This window comes from Anomaloglossus baeobatrachus, chromosome 12 (genome assembly GCF_048569485.1).
Source record: "Anomaloglossus baeobatrachus isolate aAnoBae1 chromosome 12, aAnoBae1.hap1, whole genome shotgun sequence".
Classification (NCBI taxonomy): Eukaryota; Metazoa; Chordata; class Amphibia; order Anura; family Aromobatidae; genus Anomaloglossus; species Anomaloglossus baeobatrachus.
In genome coordinates, this window is record NC_134364.1 from 52271584 (window position 1) to 52292449 (window position 20866).

General features: G+C 46.5%; 1 protein-coding gene and 1 long non-coding RNA gene across 2 annotated transcripts in view; one reads left to right on the forward strand and one right to left on the reverse strand.

The window, feature by feature from the left end:
- The window catches only part of LOC142257911 (uncharacterized), a 104917-nt gene that overhangs the window by 69082 nt on the left and 14969 nt on the right, over positions 1 to 20866 (reverse strand). The window lies entirely within an intron of this gene.
- The window catches only part of TYRO3 (TYRO3 protein tyrosine kinase), a 277637-nt gene continuing 275438 nt past the window's right edge, over positions 18668 to 20866 (forward strand). Inside the window, exon 1 of the mRNA XM_075330191.1 lies at positions 18668 to 19303. Within this exon, the coding sequence (XP_075186306.1) occupies positions 19234 to 19303 (70 nt within the window). The 5' untranslated portion in view covers positions 18668 to 19233. The remainder of the gene's footprint in view (positions 19304 to 20866) is intronic.

The window sequence follows — 20866 nt, forward strand, 5'->3', positions numbered from 1 at the left end:
TGCACATCTTTTGGTCTTGCCCTTCCTTGCAACGGTTTTGGTCAGGAGTGAGGGAGGTAATTAGACTGGTGACCGGCACGGCTGAGACATTGGGTCCGGAACTGTTTATCTTACAGCTTTCGGAACTCCCGGCTCATAGATACAAGCGTTCTTTGCTTAGATTTCTGGTAATGGCCGCCAGGTCGTGCATCCCGCTTGGCTGGAAGTCTTCTACCCCCCCCACACTGGCACAGTGGGTTTCAAGGGTTAACGACCTAAGGCACATGGAGGACCTGACATCCTCTCTCAATGACAGTCAGGAAGGTTTTCGTAGGACCTGGTTCCCATGGTTGGAGTTCACTTACTCGGCGGATTACGCCAGATTACTCGCTGCTCCACGGCTGCTGTGAGGCTCTGGAGGAGCACTCTCCCCCCCCTCTTTTTTTTTCTCTTTCTCCTCTCTTCTCTCGCTTTCCCTTCCTCTCACTTCTTTGTCCCCTATCTTCTCCTATTCTCCCCTCCCCTTCATTCCCCTTTCTTCCTCTTTCTCTTATCCTGTTCTAAATTCTTTTGGGCTTTGCTCTCTCTATGTTCTGTATTCTACCCTTGTTGGGTTGGTTCATAAAAGGATTAAACTGGGCCTGACTCGAGCAGTTGCAGTAACTAGATATGTACAGGGGAGAGGAAGGGTGGGCTACATGTCAATGTTAAATATTTGAAATCTGTTATTCTGCTCTTTGTGGAGCAGTTGTTATTTTGTATGTTCTCGAGTCGGTCTTTAAAATAAAGAATTTAAAAAAAAAAAAAAAAAACTGCAGTGGTGGTCACCCATAACCCTGACCGCAAACCGAGAGTGGCACGACTCAGATGTAAATAACTGGACATACCTGTCGCTAGAAGATCCCACAGAGAAGACCCTGCGGCGTCTCTGGAGGTGGAGTGGAGTCCCTGGGGCGACTGCTGCAGCAGGTGGGCGACTCACTAAGGTTTCCCTTTCCACAAAAAAATATATGTTTAAAGACTTGTTACAAAAAGTCCCTGAATTCATTGGTCCATTCCAGATTCTGCAGCAAATCAATCCCGTCACTTTCTGATTTCCATGATACACTACTTCTAATATTTTTTCGGATCTCTTTGACACAGTCTTCAGGTCCTCAACAAATTCTTTCCTGTCATAACAGTTCTTGCTTCTGCCACAGATCCTGACAGCTTACCTAGGCAAAGTCCACACCTATCATTCTGTAATCAAGTTTCCAATGCCAGCTTCTTGTTACTGTTCTTGACGTTATTCACACTTCAGTCTCAGCAAACAATGTATGACATTTCTTCAAACAAGTTTCCAGTTTGCCATTACATTAACAGTTGAAACCAGAAGTTTGCCTCCGCTCTCTATAAAGACACATCTGCAGGTTTTTCCCTCCGCTCTCTATATAGATACACCTGCAGGTTTTTCCCTCCACTATAAAGACAAATCTGCAGGTTTTTCCCTCTGCTCTCTATAAAGACACATCTGCAGGTTTTCCCTCAGGTTTCTATGAAGACACATCTGCAGGTTTTTCTCACTATCTGACATGATATCAGAATAACTTTCCCGTATTAGGTCAATTAGGAAGCAAAATTATTAATATCTGCCAAATGCTAGAATAATGAGAGAGAAAGAGAGAAAATGTTTAAGGCATTTTTATTACTTTCTGCAAAGTTAAAACTTTACATACATTTCATTAGTATTTGATAGCATTGCCCTTACATTGTGTGACTTGGGTGAAATGTTTTGGATCTCCTTCCACAAGCTTCTCACAATAGTTGGTAGGAATTTGGGCCCATTCCTCCTGACAGAGCTGGTGTAACTGAGCCATGTTTGTAGGGCACCGCTCGCACCGGCCTTTCAAATTTGAACATAAAATAGGATTGGGATCAGGGCTTTGTGATGGCCGCTCCAAAACTTTGACTTTGTGATCCTTAAGCCACTTTGTAACCAGTTTGGCAGTATGCTTCGGGTGTCTTGAGATGTTGCTTCAGTATTGCCACATAATCTTCTTTCCTCATGATGCCATCTATTTTGTTTAGTGCACCAGTCCCTCCTGCAGGAAAACAACCCCACAACATGATGCTGCCAACCTCATGTTTCACAGTTGGGATGGTGTTTTTAGGCTTCAAAGCTTCTCCCTTTTCCTTTAAAATGTAACAATGGTCATTATGGCCAAACAGTTCAATTTTAGTTTTGTCAGACCACAGGACAGGTCTCCAAAAATTAAGGTCTATGTTCCTGTGTGCATTTCCAAACATTAATCTGTCTTTTTTCTGTTTCTTTTGGAGTAATGGCTTCTTCCTGACAGAGTGGCCTTTTCAGGCCATGTTGATACAGTACTCGTTTCACTGTGGATAATGACACAATCTTACCAGCTTCTACCAGCATCTTCACAAGGTCTTTTGCTTTTGTTCTTGGGTTGATATGCACATGTCTGACTAAAGGACATTCATCTCTAATACACAGAACCTGTCTCCTTCCTGAGTGGTATGATGGCTGAACACTCCCATCTTGTTTGTACTTGCATATAATTCTTTGTATAGATGAACATGGCACCTTCAGGTATCTGAAAATTACACCCAGGGATGAACCAGACTTGAGCAAGTCCACAATTCTCTCCCTGAGATCTTTTCTGCTTTCTTAAGACTTATAATGCTACACAAAGAAGCAGTGTTTTTCAGGTGTGCATTAAAATACATCCTCAGGTGTGTCTCTAATTAACTCAGATGTTGCCAATAAACCTATCAGCAGCTTCCAAAGACATGACATCATCATATGGATTGTTATATATTGCTTAAAGGCATAGTACTCTTAAGGGTGCTTTACACGCTGCGACATCGCTACCGATATATTGTCGGGGTCACGTCATTAGTGACGCACATCCGGAACCGGTAGCGACATCGCAGCGTGTGACACCAAGGAGCGACGATCAACGATCGTAAAAACGTCCAAAAACGGTGATCATTGACACGTCGCCCCTTTCCTTAATATCGTTGCTGCTGCAGATAAGATATTGTTTGACGTTCCTGCGGCACCACACATCGCTGTGTGTGACCTCAGGAACGACAAACATCTCCTTACCTGCGTTCACCGGCAATGGGGAAGGAAGGAGGTGGGCGGGGTGTTACGTCCCGCTCATCTCCGCCCCTCCGCTTCTATTGGATGACCGCTTAGTGACGTCGCTGTGACGCCAAACGCACCTCCCCCTTGAAGGAGGGATTGTTCGGCGGTCACAGCGACGTCGCTAACAAGGTATGTGCGTGTGACGCTGCCTTAGTGATAATGTTCGCTACGGCAGCGATCACCAAATGTCGCACAGACGACAGGGGCTGGTGCTATCGCGCTCGACATCGCTAGCAATCGCTAGCGATGTCATAGCATGTAAAGTACCCTTTACTGTATGTAAATTTTGACTTTGCAGAAATTAATAAAAATGCCTTAAACCATACTCTCTATTTCTCATTATTCTGGTATTTGGCAAATATAAATAACTTTGGTTCCTAACTGACCTAAAACGGGAAAGAGGTTTATTCTGATTTCATGTCAGATAATGAGTAAAACCTGAAGATGTGTCTATTTAGATGGTATATATAAACTTCTGGTTTCAACTGTATGATATTTATGTTTGAACAGTATCTCCGCAAGTAAGTTTGTCAATACAAAACTATTATCCTGCTGTTAACCATTGCCTTGCTACAAGTTACTCTTTGCCATTACAAATCCGCTGTTAACTATTTACCTAATGTAGGTTCCAGATTGTTTATACAGCTTCTGTTCACATGTGTATCCTGAAACCTGGCCATGCTTCATCTGGTGCTTTTCTGTTTGCCATCCTGCATAAACAGCTGCCCTCGTCCTCACTGATCTACATACCAGCCATCACATGGCCTGATACTGAACTTCTGCCCCATATTGCTTCGAATAAGAGTTGGATGTCAAGTACCCAGTCAAGGCCACTATGCAGCTGACATAGCTGTGCTGGGTGTCAAATACCCCACCGATAAGATATCGATGACAAGGATAGGCCATCAAGGTAAATGTCCTGCACAACCCCTGTGGCCTGTGATTAGCTGCAGTGATCAGATGACTTCAGCAGCCGCTGCAGCCAATCACAGGCCACAACATTACTGCTGCTGGTATATTGGGGACGTCTCTGTTGCAAGTAGATACCATGAAGTGGCCTGCACTGGATCCAGGTGGCTGCTGGTAGGTTATTATCACTTAATTGATTTTTAGTGCTTCACTTTGCCTAGACAAGCCATTTAAAGGGTTAAAGCGGCGTTACACGCTACGATTTATCTGATGATATGTCGTCGGGGTCACGGATTCCGTGACACATATCCGGCATCGTTAGCGACGTCGTTGCGTGTGACACCTACGTGCGACTCCAACGATCGCAAATAGGTTGAAAATCGTTGACACGTCATTCAGTTTCAAAATATTGTTCATCGTTTGGAATGCAGCGGACATATTGCTACGTTTGACACCCTGCCAACCACGAATAACATCCACACGACCGCCTTGGTCAAACAATATATCGTTGAATGATTTTGCGTCGCTTGTGAGATCGTTACGTGTGACCGCTACAAAATGACCTATGAGCGATCTCGGCAAATCATAACTACGATCTGGGCATGTCACATCGCTAATGAGATCGTCAGATAAATCGTAGCGTGTAAAGCGGCCTTTATTCCTTTTTACTGATGTTAGATAGCATATAATAAGGGGCTTTACACGTTGCGACATCGCATCCGAAATATCGTCGGGGTCACGTCGTTAGTGCACACATCCAGCGCCGGTAAGGACATCGCAACGTGTAAATCCTTTGTGCGACGATAAACGATCGCAAATGCTTCGAAAATCGGTGATCTGTGTAGCGTCGGTCATTTTCATAATGTCGGGTCGACCGCAGGTACGATGTTGTTTGTCGCTCCTACGGCACCACACATCGCTGAGTGTAGACACGCAGGAGCGACAAACATCTCCTTACCTGCGTCCCGACAGCAATGCGGAAGGGAGAAGGTGGGCGGGATGTTATGTCCCGCTTATCTCCGCCCCTCCGCTTCTATTGGCCGGCCGATTAGTGATGTCGCTGTGACGCCGAACGTCCCTCCCCCTTGAAGGAGGGATATTTCGGCAGTCACAGCGATGTCGCAGGGCAGGTATGTGCGTGTGACGCTGCCATAACGATAATGTTCGCTACGGCAGCAATCACCTTATATAGCATGTGCGACGGGGGCGGGTGCTATTGCGCTCGGCATCGCTAGCCGATGCTAGCGATGTCGCAACGTGTAAAGTACCCCTTAGAGTATGCCATAGTTTTATAATTAGTGGGGGTCTGAGTCCTGCACTTTATTGTAGTTTTTGCCACAGCTGGACTCTATTCCGGAAAAAATATCTGTGAAGCTCCAGCAGTGCTCAATTACTGCTGCTGCTCCCCGATTCTGAGTATTGTAGGGATCTCGTCAGTAGGATTCGTTCCCATCAGATAATTTACATCATAGTGATATCTCATGATCTAATATTGTGGGAAACCCATTTAATGTGAGATCACTTTCTTTGAGGTGTGAAAATTTGTCAGAGATGAGACCCACACAGATTGTTCATACAGTCATCGCTGAAAGTGTTGGCACCCTTGAAATTGTTCCAGAAAATTAAATATTTTTCCTAGAAAATTATAGCATTTACACGTTTTGTTATACACATGTTTATTTACTTTGTGTGTATTGGAACAACACAAAAAAACTGAGCAAACAAAGTAATTTGGACATAATTTCAGAAAAATTGGTCTGACAAAATTTGCTTGATAAAACTGTCCACAAGCTTCTTACTCCCCTCACCTGGAATTTTGGACTCTTTATTTGTAATCTGCTCCAGGTCTCTCATATCTGAAGGCGTCTTCTTCTCCCAACAGCAATTTTAAGATCTCTCTACAGGTGTCAATGGGATTTGGATCTGGACTCATTGCTGCCACTTCAGAACTCTCCAGTGCTTTGTTTCCATCCATTTCTGGGGACTTCTTGTAGTAGGTTTGTGGTCATTGTCCTGCTGGAAAACCCATGACCTAGGACGCAAACCCAGCTTGCAGACACTGCACAACATTGCCAGATTTCATGATTGCTTGCACACAGTCAAGGTACTGAGTGCCAGAGGCAGCAGAATAACCCCAAAACATCTTTGAGCCTCCACCATATCTGACTGTAGGTACTGTGTTCCTTTCTTTATTGGCCTCATTCCGTTTTCAGTAAAATGATCTGCTTTACCAAAAACCTCCATTTTGGTCTCATCTGTCCACAAGACGCTTTCCCAGAAGGATTTTCACGTCTCACGTACATTTGGGCAAACTGTAGTTTAGCTTTTTTTATGTCTGTGTCAGCAGTAGGGTCCTCCTCTGTCTCCTCCATAGCTTTTCATTTCATTCAGATGTGGACAGAGAGTTTGTGCCGATACTGATTCCCCTGATGCTACAGAACAACTTGAATTTCTTTGGAACTTAATTGGGGCTGCTTATCAACCATCCGGACTATCCTCCGTTGCACCCGTTCATTCATTTTTCTTTGCTGTCCATGTTCAGGCAGATTAGTTACAGTGCCATGGGTTGTAAACTTCCTGATTATGTTGTGCACTGTGAATAAAGGAACATCAAGATCTCTGGAGATGGATTCGTAACCTTGAGGTTGTTGATATTTATCAATCATTTTGATTCTCAAGTCCTCAGACAGTTCTCTCCTGTTCTCCATGCTTAGTGTGGCCCACACTGACACACAATGCAAAGATTGAGCCAACTTCTCCCCTTTTTATCTGGATTCAGCTGTGATTTTCTTATTGCCCACACATGTTACTTGCCACAGGTGAGCTTGAACGAGCATCACATGCTGGAAAAAGTTGTTTACCAACAATTTAGGAACAATGCCAATAAATTTTGTCCGGCGCATTTTGGGGGTTGTGTGTAAAATTATGTCCAATTTGCACTTTTTTTCTATGTTTTCTTGTGTTTTTTTTCCGATACACACAAAGGAAATAAACATGTGTAATTGTAATAATCCTCTGGGAGAAATACTTAATTTTCTGGTACAATTTCAAGGGTGCCAACATTTTTTATAAAATAACAGTGATTCGAGATTTCATGTCACTTCCTATAAGATCTCATTGAGAAAACTGCAGGTAGCAACGCCTTTTTAAATATATTTAGATAACTGATAACAGAGAACAACAGATCAAAATCAAAATTAGACTGAAACAAAACCTTGCTGAGTAGATACCTCCTTTCTGATGTCACGAGTAACCTACTTCTATAAAATAATGAACCCTCCTCTAAATACTGGGGCACGTGAATCATCCATGCTGCCAACAATACAAATTAGAGACGTGATTGTTGTTGATTTCCTCTCCCAGGAGTCATATAACGCCTATAGATTACACAGCATACATCATCAGAAAATCATCTCCCCAGTCTGCAACAGTGATGTCTGATACTATGAAATGATAGTGTTGCATTTGGAAAAAGTGAATCACTAATGTTGCATTATATACAAGTAACAAGCCGCATAACGTCTAGCAATATTATATATATATATATATATATATATATATATATATATATATATATATATATATATATATATAATCTGTACCGCCCCCACGCCAACAGCCGGGCTGGCTCGAGGGGTCTCCGGACCCGGGGGCTGCGCGGACACTTCAAATAAAAAGGGGATTCGTTGTATGTGGGATTTTCTATATAGTCCGTGACACCACCTACGGGGTGTGGTAAGATGGGGTACCACCGCTGCTATTAGGGAGCACCCAGGGGCATTGGAATGGCAGCTAGTTTTTTTTTAACCCTCCGTGGGTAGTGGTGGATGCCCCGGGGCCCAGTGTCACTGTGCTGAGGATGGTGGCTGCAGTGGCCGGCGCGCCCGGTCGGACCAGGGGATGGTAGTGTACTCACAGTCAAAGAAATCACACAAGTCCAGCGGTAAACCAAGGTGCCAGTGGCCGGGTGTATTCTGGTCCCTCACCCGGGGTGATGGTCTGTGTCACTTTCCTCAGCACTGCTTAGTTCTCTTTGGACTTCCCGGTGTGGAACATGGGAGTCCGCTCCCAGAACTACGAGTGGGAGCCTTGCCCGCAGACGCTGACCCATGGGATCTAAACGGGCCCTGGTGGATGCTCTATCCCCCGCGGTGGGCTGCTGGTCTGCTCTTTTGGGACTTTGGCTGGGACCGGACCTATAATCCTATCCTCAACTGGTGAATTAACAAAGCCGGTTGTTCCGGTCCTTGCTTCAGGGTCCAGGTACCCCCTTCTGTGCACGGTTTCTGGGTCGGTTCTCCGGTGTCGGTATTGGCGGGCTCCTACCCTGTCCCAGGTCCACCTCGGATCCCCGGCAGCCATCTTCCCGTCTCCTGACAGACACGGACCACCGTCTGCCACCTAACCAGCACGCCGGGGCTCCAACCCCGACGCCTTTCCTCTCTGGCTTCCACTTGAAGTTCACTTTCTCCTCTCCTCTCTCCTACTCCACTCTGCTTTCCCTTTCTCCTTACTTTTCACACTGTACTTTTCCCACCCCGGATTCTCTAGACCCCTAGGTTGGCGTTTTTCTTCCGCCTGGTCCTGCCCACTGGTGTTCCTTTCCTACCCTGGGAGGGGTGACTAGGGTTTTGTTGGCCCGGCGTAACCCTGTGAGGGAAGGTGTTGTGTGGGGGCCTATTTTGTGTGTGACCACCTGGCGGCGCCAGGGCAGCACATACACACACTTATATATATATATATTAGAAAACATTGACTTAGTTATTACTTGCTTTCTAGTAAAGGGAAGTTTAAAGGGATTGTGCAATTAAAACAAGTTATTACCTATCCAGGGCCACTGATCGGTACTGAGAAAAGAGAAAACCCACTGCTTGAGGCCTCTTTCACATGTCTGTGCAAAACTCAAGTGTTTTGCATGGTCCGCTGTGTAGGTGCGTGTATGTGTGTCCATCTGTGTGACATCCAGATAGCACACAGACAGCATGCGCTGGTATACTCGCCTGTCTCTGGCGCTCCTGTTACTTCCAGGTCCACAGTAAGTGCAGTGAATATTCATGAGCATAATGAGCAGGCCCGGAAGTAACAGAAGTGGCAGAGACAGCAGCGCTGGAGACAGGTAAGTATAAAAATGCTTTATTTTTATGTGACATGTTTTCTCTGGTACGTGTCACACTGATGTCACACAGATCACATTAGCGTGCGGTCTATGTGAGACCCGTGCCGCCGGAGAAAAATAGACATATTGGTCCATGTGAAAACACGGATGTGTACACAAACCCACTGATTTTAATGAGTCTACGTGTGTCCATGTCTCCGGTACGTGTGAAAACAGACGTCACACATAATGGAGACACAGATGTGTGAAGGGGGCCTAAGATAGGTACCGTATCATTTTTATTGTTGTAGGAGGAACTAATATATAATATTTATTCACTTATACAGCGCTATTAATTCCACAGCGCTTTACATACATTGGCAACACTGTCCCCATTGGGGCTCAAAATCTAGAGTCCCTACCAGTATGTCTTTGAAGTGTGGGAGGTATCCAGAAACCCACGTAAACACGGGGAGAACATACAAACTTCTTGCAGATGGTGATCTCAGTGGGATTTGAACCAAGGACCCACCACTGAGCCACCATACTACCCACTGTACACTATTAACCACTGAGCCACCTTGCCGCCTAATCTGCCATAACACTGGTTTCCTAAGGCCTCTTTCACACATCTTTGTCTCTGGTATGTATCCATGTGACATCAGTGTGACACATACCGGAGAAAAAACACAGGTCACATAAAAAGAAAAACATTTTATACTTACCCGTCTTCAGCGCCGCTGATACGTCCGGGCCCGCTCATTATGCCTCATGCATATTCACTGCACTAATTGTGGACCCGGAAGTAACAGCAGCGCCGGAGACAGGTAAGTATACCAGCTCCGAATGTCACATGACACATACGCAACTTCACCACAGACCGTGCAAAACATTCGTGTTTTGCACGGACATGTGAAGGAGGCCTAACGCATAGGGAGAAATTTGCAGGATTTTTAAGGAGGAAACCTTGCAAATTTGCTGTGGAAGATCTGCACTAAACACCAGGTGAATGGAAGCTTTTTTTTTTTTTTTTTTACTTAAATTCATAGGTGTTTGGCTGCAAATAAATTTTGCAATAGGATTTAAAAGGGTGACTACCACATCCGAGGTGAGTGATGCAATGACGCTATTAACCCACACCCCTACTGAGACGCATGCATCATCATCGAGCATCATGCATCATCATCAGGTATTATGCACGTATCTCAGCAGGAGCTGGTACACTATCCTCCTGTCCTGCAGCTAAGCTCCTGTTGACTTTAATATATTCAGATATTAATGACCTATCCAGAGTATAAGCCTGGAAACCTTAGAAATAATCATTTGGCTTCTATGTATGATAGGCGGCTGCCATTCACAGTGAAGCCCATAGGGAGGTTTATGTGACTGCTCGGGTCCGCTGTCTGTATTATTCTTCTCTTGAAAGATCTGATTTATGATTAAATCAGATTATAGTTTAATATGGTCATAAATCAGTGAGAGAATAGTAAATTAATGGGCATTCAAGTTACTGTGACCCAGGAAAGGGCATTGTAAATAAAAAAAAAAAAAATGTAACCCGAGACCACATAATAATGCTGTAATGACTGGAGACCCTCCTGCCATACTCATGTCTGCCAGCAGAGGGAGCATGAGGCAGCAATATCCATATATCCATAAAAGGAGGCAGCGTGGGAACTGAACATACACCGCGCCATCCTCTGCTGGTGTGATGGACAACGCTACATGCTCATAGGATAGAAGATCATTGCGTAGATCATTTTTGCAAGAATTTCCTTCTTTGCACACAACAACTTTGAGTGACTGATGTAGTACTTTCTCTTAAAAATAATTATTTTGGGTGCTGACTGCTGTGAAACATCATTATGTGGCGCCCTGGACAAGCCAGGGGACACAGAGAACAACACCAACACACCCCACACTCCCGGTCAGGCACACCGAAGTCAGACAAAACCCTTGTTGCTTTCCTCCAGGGGCTGATGTCCACACCAGGGGGTGGGCCAAGCGGTTGGTCTCTGCCCACCAAGGAGTTCACAGTCCTGGAGGCGGGAAAACAGTAAGATGGAGTTGAGGAGTGGAAGTGAGCAGAAGGGTAGTGGTAGCTGAGCAGTCTGAAGTTGGTCCGGGTGTGTGGCCCGGACAGAGCAGCAAGGTTGGCAGACTGTGGTGACCGTCTGCAGGAGAGGCCGATTGGAGCACACCGTAAGGACCGTGGACGGGCGGTGGTCCGGCGGTACCGGACCGGTACGCAAAGAGAAGCTAGCACCATCCGGCAAGGGCTTACGGACCCCGGCAAGGCTTGGAGTCGCCGTGAATTTGTCAAATCAGTTAGCGAAGGGAACCTCCTGGGTTTCCCAGCAGCCAAGTCCCAACAGAAGGCAACAGTCCAACCAAGAGAGGGAAACACAGCCACCGCCAAGGCTACCGTTCCCCGGGCCAGAGCCTGCGGGCAAAAGGGGCTCCTCCGGCCCATATCCAAGCCGGGGAGCGGGTTACCGGTGGGAACCCATTGGAACCATTACACTACATAGGTGCAGGGAAAGGCAGTCACCATCAACCTGCCGGGAGAAACACCACCGCAGCCGTCTGTGGGACCCGTCCATCCAGCCGAGTGTTTTACCAAGAACTGTGTCCTCATCATTGGCTGAGTGAGTACCACCGTGCCGTGCGGCACAGCGCTGCCCCCGCGACCCTGCACCTCACCAGGCCCTGTAACCCGCCTGTCATCCATCCCTACCCCATCACCGGGCCCCGGGACAACCAACCCCCTACCCACGGAGGGGAGAACTAACAACAAAGCTGCTCCCTGTCACCGCTCCCGGGATCCCCGTCCAGAGGAGCGGTGGTGTCACCAACTTCACCACAACCGTGGGTGGCGTCACGGACAAAATATCCAATTCCCATAATCAACCCCCTTTTCACTCAAGAGGCGAGGAACGCCGCTCGAGTCCCCGGGATCCGGCCCACCGCTCGAGCCACCACCAAGCAGCAGCAGCAGCCGGACCCGAGCAGTGGGAGAGCGCAGCGTCCCCTCCTCCGTCCGCGACAATTACACCCACCTTGGCTGCTGCAGAACATCATAACCAAGATCTTGGGTGTTGCAGAAGATCATAATATACACCTAGGCTGCTGCAGAACACCATAACACATACCAGAGCTGCGGCAGATTATAATATACACCTAGGCTGCTGCAGAACACCATAACACATACCAGAGCTGCGGCAGATTATAATATACACCTAGGCTGCTGCTGAACACCATAACACATACCAGAGCTGCTGCAGATTATAATACACACCTAGGCTGCTGCAGAACACCATAACACATACCAGAGCTGCGGCAGATTATAATACACACCTAGGCTGCTGCAGAACACCATAACACATACCAGAGCTGCGGCAGATTATAATACACACCTAGGCTGCTGCAGAACACCATAACACATACCAGAGCTGCGGCAGATTATAATACACACCTAGGCTGCTGCAGAACACCATAACACATACCAGAGCTGCGGCAGATTATAATACACACCTAGGCTGCTGCTGAACACCATAACACATACCAGAGCTGCTGCAGATTATAATACACACCTAGGCTGCTGCAGAACACCATAACACATACCAGAGCTGCGGCAGATTATAATACACACCTAGGCTGCTGCAGAACACCATAACACATACCAGAGCTGCGGCAGATTATAATACACACCTAGGCTGCTGCAGAACACCATAACACATACCAGAGCTGCGGCAGATTATAATACACACCTAGGCTGCTGCAGAACACCATAACACATACCAGAGCTGCGGCAGATTATAATACACACCTAGGCTGCTGCAGAACACCATAACACATACCAGAGCTGCGGCAGATTATAATACACACCTAGGCTGCTGCAGAACACCATAACACATACCAGAGCTGCGGCAGATTATAATACACACCTAGGCTGCTGCTGAACACCATAACACATACCAGAGCTGCTGCAGATTATAATACACACCTAGGCTGCTGCAGAACACCATAACACATACCAGAGCTGCGGCAGATTATAATACACACCTAGGCTGCTGCAGAACACCATAACACATACCAGAGCTGCGGCAGATTATAATACACACCTAGGCTGCTGCAGAACACCATAACACATACCAGAGCTGCGGCAGATTATAATACACACCTAGGCTGCTGCTGAACACCATAACACATACCAGAGCTGCTGCAGATTATAATACACACCTAGGCTGCTGCAGAACACCATAACACATACCAGAGCTGCGGCAGATTATAATACACACCTAGGCTGCTGCAGAACACCATAACACATACCAGAGCTGCGGCAGATTATAATACACACCTAGGCTGCTGCAGAACACCATAACACATACCAGAGCTGCGGCAGATTATAATACACACCTAGGCTGCTGCAGAACACCATAACACATACCAGAGCTGCGGCAGATTATAATACACACCTAGGCTGCTGCAGAACACCATAACACATACCAGAGCTGCGGCAGATTATAATACACACCTAGGCTGCTGCAGAACACCATAACACATACCAGAGCTGCGGCAGATTATAATACACACCTAGGCTGCTGCAGAACACCATAACACATACCAGAGCTGCTGCAAAACACCATAATAGACACCTCAGCCGCTGCAGATCTCAGTTGCTGGAGAACATCATTCTTCATATGTCGGCTGCTGCAGAACACCATAACACAAAACGCGGCCGCTGCAGAACATCATAATACATACCTAGGCTGCTGCAGGACACCATAACATACCAGGGTTGCTGCACAACAGCATAGTACACACCTCAGCTGCTGCACAACAGCATAGTACACACCTCAGCTGCTGCACAACAGCATAGTACACACCTCAGCTGCTGCACAACAGCATAGTACACACCTCAGCTGCTGCACAACAGCATAGTACACACCTCAGCTGCTGCACAACAGCATAGTACACACCTCAGCTGCTGCACAACAGCATAGTAGACACCTCAGCTGCTGCACAACAGCATAGTAGACACCTCAGCTGCTGCACACCAGCATAGTAGACACCTCAGCTGCTGCACACCAGCATAGTAGACACCTCAGCTGCTGCACACCAGCATAGTAGACACCTCAGCTGCTGCACACCAGCATAGTAGACACCTCAGCTGCTGCACACCAGCATAGTAGACACCTCAGCTGCTGCACACCAGCATAGTAGACACCTCAGCTGCTGCACACCAGCATAGTAGACACCTCAGCTGCTGCACACCAGCATAGTAGACACCTCAGCTGCTGCACACCAGCATAGTAGACACCTCAGCTGCTGCACACCAGCATAGTAGACACCTCAGCTGCTGCACACCAGCATAGTAGACACCTCAGCTGCTGCACACCAGCATAGTAGACACCTCAGCTGCTGCACACCAGCATAGTAGACACCTCAGCTGCTGCACACCAGCATAGTAGACACCTCAGCTGCTGCACACCAGCATAGTAGACACCTCAGCTGCTGCACACCAGCATAGTACACACCTCAGCTGCTGCACAACAGCATAGTACACACCTCAGCTGCTGCACACCAGCATAGTAGACACCTCAGCTGCTGCACACCAGCATAGTAGACACCTCAGCTGCTGCACACCTTTTTACAAAGCATAACTTCTGTTTACTATTAACCCCTGCTTCTCTGGGCCCAGTGCTGATGTCGGTAGTTGCATGCCATAATTGCAAAATCACTACTGCAGCCATGTCAACTAAAACTAAAGAGGTAGTGCAGCAGCTGAGGCAGCATTCGAACAGCAGGGGATATGCAAGACTCATTTTTTTTTCTTTTTGCAGAGCATGCCAGTGGAGAAAAAGTAAATAAAAACAGACAATCCCTTTAACCTGCGTTTTAATCACATCTGTTTTACCCTTCAGCTACGTTCCATGGAATGTGGATCTCCGGCAGCGGATGTCTGTGGAAAGGTGCGGGGAGGAGGACAGCTGAGCTTTTTGCATGGCAATGGACGCTGCAGATCCTGAGGGTATATTTTGCAGCGTCTGCATGAAATGTCTTAAAATCTCATGCACTTTCCTGGTGCTGTAAAATATAAAGGAGTTTTCAGAAGTGAATATGCAGTAGAAAATCTGCTAAGTGGGAACTGAGCCTAAAAGTCTAGAATGGTTTTTAAACCCACAACCTCTAGTAATGTCTAAGGCTGAGTTCACATGTCCAGTAATCATCCGTCAGAACGGATCCAGCAGCAATCCGTTGGCAAAAAAGCTCTTCAAACACAACTGATTTCAGCTGGATCCGTTTAACATTGAAGTCTGTGGAGAATGGATCTGACTCGCCTACCACAGGGCCTTAGGTGACTCGGTGTCGGGCCGGACTAGTCCAGGGTAGTCAGCGGTGGCGGGGCCTGATTCCGTGGCCCTGGTGGGGTCAGTTAATGTGGCGGTATTGGGGGTGATGATAGTGCTAAAGTTTATATGAATATTCGTGACGCCACCTGTGGTAGTTTGCGGCTATGGAGCCGCAGCTGCTGGAAGGGACCTCCGGGGCTGATGTTATTGCAGCTGAGGCGTTTCTTGCTCTCCACAGGTAGAGCGGATACCCCGGGGCAACCTTTGGGTGCTTGGTAAAGTCTATGGTGTTTATGGACGAGGTGCAGGGCTGACAGGGCAGTGGAAAGGAACAGACAGACAGTAATTTCCTTTTACCTTCTCCTTTACTTGTCCAACCAGTGAAGTCCAGGGAGCCTGTTACAGGTGGTAATGGCGGTCCGGTGGCCTGGAAGCAGGCTGGGGTCTCACACTGGCCAGGTGAGTAATGAGGCCTGCTCCCTACGCTCTGTATGTGTAAACGGGGTCCCACGGTGTCAGTATACTGAGACCCGTTCTGCTGCTCTCTGAGGTGATTTGGTATGGCGGGCTGCGTGGACTGTCACAGGTGCCGTTCTGTCTGTCTGGGCTCCTAGCCCTGGCTTTGCAGCTGCACCTCCGGGTGCGGGGTGGACAGACACCTGCAGTCCTCTCGTCCTCCGGATGCAACCACCGGTATTCGAGTGGCCCTGAACTCCGATATTCAATGTCTTTAGCTACGACGTCGGGGTGAGCTGGCTGCGCTCCACTCCCAATGTTCTCCTCCTTTTTGCCTCTCTGTGGATGTGTTTTCCTGGCCGAGCAATCTGGCTCAGCTCGCACACCACACTACTCGAGTCCTTGTCTCTCTGAACTCTCCTCACAGACTAACTCCTCCCCCAGGTCAGCGCTTAAGGAAGGCTCCCTGGAACTCCAGGTTTAGAGCTCCCTCTGCTGGCCTGGGAGAGAAACTGTGTTGAATGATGGTACTTACTGGCCAATGGATATCCCCAGCTACCTCCAGGCTCAGCATTAACCCTTTTGAGGAGGGCAACACTGTTGTGGCAACCAGACCGCTGGGGCGCCACAGATCCGTTAAACAGCCATCCATTTTTCTTTTATTTGTAACGGATCCGTTTTTTCCTTACTAAATCCGTTTCAAATGGAAGAAAACAGATGGCTGTTTAAAGGATCCGTTCTCCATAGACTTCATGTCCAGTAATTACCCGTCAGAACAGATCCAGCAGCAATCCGATGTCAGAAAAACTTTTTTCATCCATTTTTTAAATAATTGATTTCATCTGGATGTGTTTGTTTGTTTTTTTTTAACATTGGAGTCTATGGAAAACGGATCCGGTAACTGATCGCTAGTTATCTGCCATTTGTAACGGATCCAGTAAGCAAAAAATGGATTCTTTACAAATGCAAGTATAACCAGTGTAATTACCAGATCCTTTTTCTACAGACTTCAATGTTGAAAACACGGATCCAGCTGAAATCAGGTTGGTTTTTTTTACGTGGACTAAAAAAATTGTGTTTTGCAGAACTTTTTTGCCAACAGATTTCTGCCTGATCCGTTCTAACTGGACATATGAACTTATTTATTCACTTATATAGCGCCATTAATTCCACAGCACTTTACATACATCATCACCTCTGTCCCCATTGGAACTCACAATCTAAATTCTCTATCATTATGTCTTTGGAGTGTGGGAGGAAACCCCCGCAATCAAGGGCAGAACATAATAATAATAATAATAATCATCTTTATTTCTATAGCGCCAACATATTCCACAGCGCTTTACATACATCAACACCTCTGTCCCCATTGGAACTCACAATCTAAATTCTCTATCATTATGTCTTTGGAGTGTGGGAGGAAACCCCCGCAATCAAGGGCAGAACATAATAATAATAATCTTTATTTCTATAGCGCCAACATATTCCGCAGCGCTTTACATACATCATCACCTCTGTCCCCATTGGAACTCACAATCTAAATTCTCTATCATTATGTCTTTGGAGTGTGGGAGGAAACCCCCGCAATCAAGGGCAGAACATAATAATAATAATAATAATAATCTTTATTTCTATAGCGCCAACATATTCCACAGCGCTTTACATACATCAACACCTCTGTCCCCATTGGAACTCACAATCTAAATTCTCTATCATTATGTCTTTGGAGTGTGGGAGGAAACCCCCGCAATCAAGGGCAGAACATAATAATAATAATAATAATAATCTTTATTTCTATAGCGCCAACATATTCCACAGCGCTTTACATACATCAACACCTCTGTCCCCATTGGAACTCACAATCTAAATTCTCTATCATTATGTCTTTGGAGTGTGGGAGGAAACCCCCGCAATCAAGGGCAGAACATAATAATAATAATAATAATAATAATAATCTTTATTTCTATAGTGCCAACATATTCCGCAGCGCTTTACAATTCAGGAGGATCATATACAAACAAGTAACAGTTATAGAAAATACAATATTTAGAGGGGGAAAAAAAGGACAACCCTGCTCGTACATACAAACTCCTCGCAGATGTTGTCCTTGGTGGGCTGCTTAGGCCTGTATTTCTGCCAGGCGTGCATAATATTAACCCCTCAGCCCCCAGTGCTCTATTGTTGCCTTTGTCGACACGTCTTTTGTAGTGTTAACCCTGTGAGCTCCGACAACGGCGTCAATTAGAATGCAGTGGCATGCACCATACAGGGAGGGTGCAGATATCTCTGTGCCCTTTTGGGAGTATAATCTGAACTGTTCCATACCACCCGGGATCTATTTTTATATATAAGGGTATATTCACACGCAGCAGAAATTTTTGCGAGTGTCGCCTTCGTCTGGATTTTAGACATCCATGCACAATACGGTTTACGTAACAGATTTCCAATCGCAGATTATTATTATAGCGCCATTTATTCCATGGCGCTTTACATGTGAAAGGGGTATAGATAATAGGGACAAGTACAATAATCATAAGCAATACAAGGCACAGACGGGTACAGGAGGAGAGATATATACAGTTTCCAACAAAGTGAGGCACATGCAGGAGAATTCCTCCAGCACTAATCCGACTTGTATGAAGTCCTCCCAGTGCACTCCTCCAGCACACTGACTACTCCTCCTAGTCACGTGGCTGCTCACATAACGTCACCATAGGTCCTTCAGCCCACTAGCATCTACCTAGTACAGACAGCACTTTGTATTGCTCAGGAAAAGGAGGAGACATTGGAGTTCTCTGTGGCAGGAGCTGCTTCTGGGTCTCATGGTCGCCTGCGTGTGGACATCTACATACAGCATAGATATCACAGGAGGATTCATATACAAGGTGGACTATAATAGGACTGTGCGTGTGGATTAAGGTGTAGGTTCATAGATAGCAGGCGAATTATAGGGCTGATTCCCCTGCAGAAGATAAAACATGGGGGACTGGTGTACGGTTGCCATGCATATATTCCAAGCCTCATCATCTGTTGCTTTATAGCGTAGATATCAGATGCAGATCTACGACCCATAGAGACGTTTTCGTCAATGATGCTGAATGACCACAGGTTGCCTGAATGACCACCCTACACCGTCATTAGTGGGGCTTATTGATCAGCTGGAGAAGTTAATGGACCTGGAGATCAAGGGTTAGGAGATCCTTACAACACTTGGATTAGTTTCTTAAAAAGACTTTACCGGACACGGTGAAGCCCAAAAAAAGAGGATGGATGGAAGGTGAAGAAGCATGATCTACCCCGGCTCGGCTAGCCTCATCAAGGGGCTCCTTCTAGCCACTGTGGCGCTAGGATTGGCAGGTAAGATGGGGACCAGGACTGGGTCAGTTTCTGGGAGGAGAAGCAATGTTCTTCCATTCTTCCTTGATGACTTGTTACAATATGAAACATAGCGATAGTGATTCTGGAAAGATTTGAGGTCACATCGATCATTTATGAGAGCGGCATTGATACATTTGGCTTGGAAGATACATTTTTCCACCTTTTGTAAACCAGGTCTTGCATGTGGAAAAAAAAAAACTTAGTCCCTGCTGTTGACTTTCAGCAATTACTGAGCAATAAAGATAATTCTGTATATTCATCAGTCGTGTCATCAGGTATTGTTACGAAGAAAACGATTGTGACATTTCATGAGTTTGACCAAGTACAAGGTCCTCTTATGCCCTTACAGTACAGAGCAAGTTACTAATAAAGCCGGCTATACACACAAGGGCTTGTTCAGACGTCCGTGAAAACTGTTCTGCTTTGTACGGGCAGGCCAGAGGACTCCGGACCCCACCTCGGGACTCCGGACCCCTGACCTCAGCAGCCTAATATACGCTTAGAAGGCTCCAGAGTTTGGGTCAGGAGTCCCGCAGTCAGTCCATTGGTGAATTGATTTCCACTGATGTCTGAGTGAACCCGAGGACTTCTTCAGACGTCCATGAAAATCATTTTGCGTTGCAGAGACTGGCCACGGGACTCCGGACCCGACCACGGAACTCCTTACCACCTGACCTCAGAAGCCTCCTATATGTTTATAAGGCTCCAGAGTTTGGGTCAGGAGTCCCACAGTCAGGCAATGGGTGAATTGATTTCCGCTGACGTCTGAATGAGCCTGAGGACTTCTTCAGACGTCCATGAAAATCATTCTGCATTGTATAGACTGGCCATGTGACTCCATACCCCCACCTCGGGACTCCATACCCCCACCTCGGGACTCCATACCCCCACCTCGGGACTCCATACCCCCACCTCGGGACTCCATACCCCCACCTCGGGACTCCATACCCCCACCTCGGGACTCCTTACCCCCTGGCCTCAACAACCTCATATAAGCTTACAAGGCTCCAGAGTTTGGGCCAGGAGTCCCGCAGTCAGTCCATGGGTGGACTGATTTCCACAGTGATTCTGAGGACTTCTTCAGATGTCCATTGTCCACCTCCATGTTCCTTTTTTCACAAGGATAGGGCATGTAAACATTGCAGTCTATGAGGCACTTCACATGTTTGGGTTTTGTTTTTTTTGCAAAAAAAAGATACGTTTGCTTTTATCTGAGATACTGATCTAGCTTGCCACTGTAAGTCTTTGAGTCAATGGAAAACTCTTGACCGCTCACTGACTGCATTCTCGTTGCATCCTTGTGCTCACTGACTGCTAGGTGACACATGTGAAAGTGTTTTGTTGTTTTTGGCATATGAGAACAGCTGATGGTAAACACTGCTGACAGTCTGATTCCGCACACTGAAGGAAAGCCGTCCGTTTTTTCACAACTGAATGAGGCCATACATAAGTATAAGCCCAATGTGTGTGCCTCAAGGTTCCTGGCCATTGAAGAAAATTTGGCGGCCATAACGCCCACCTTCGGAGAAAGGCAGCGATTGA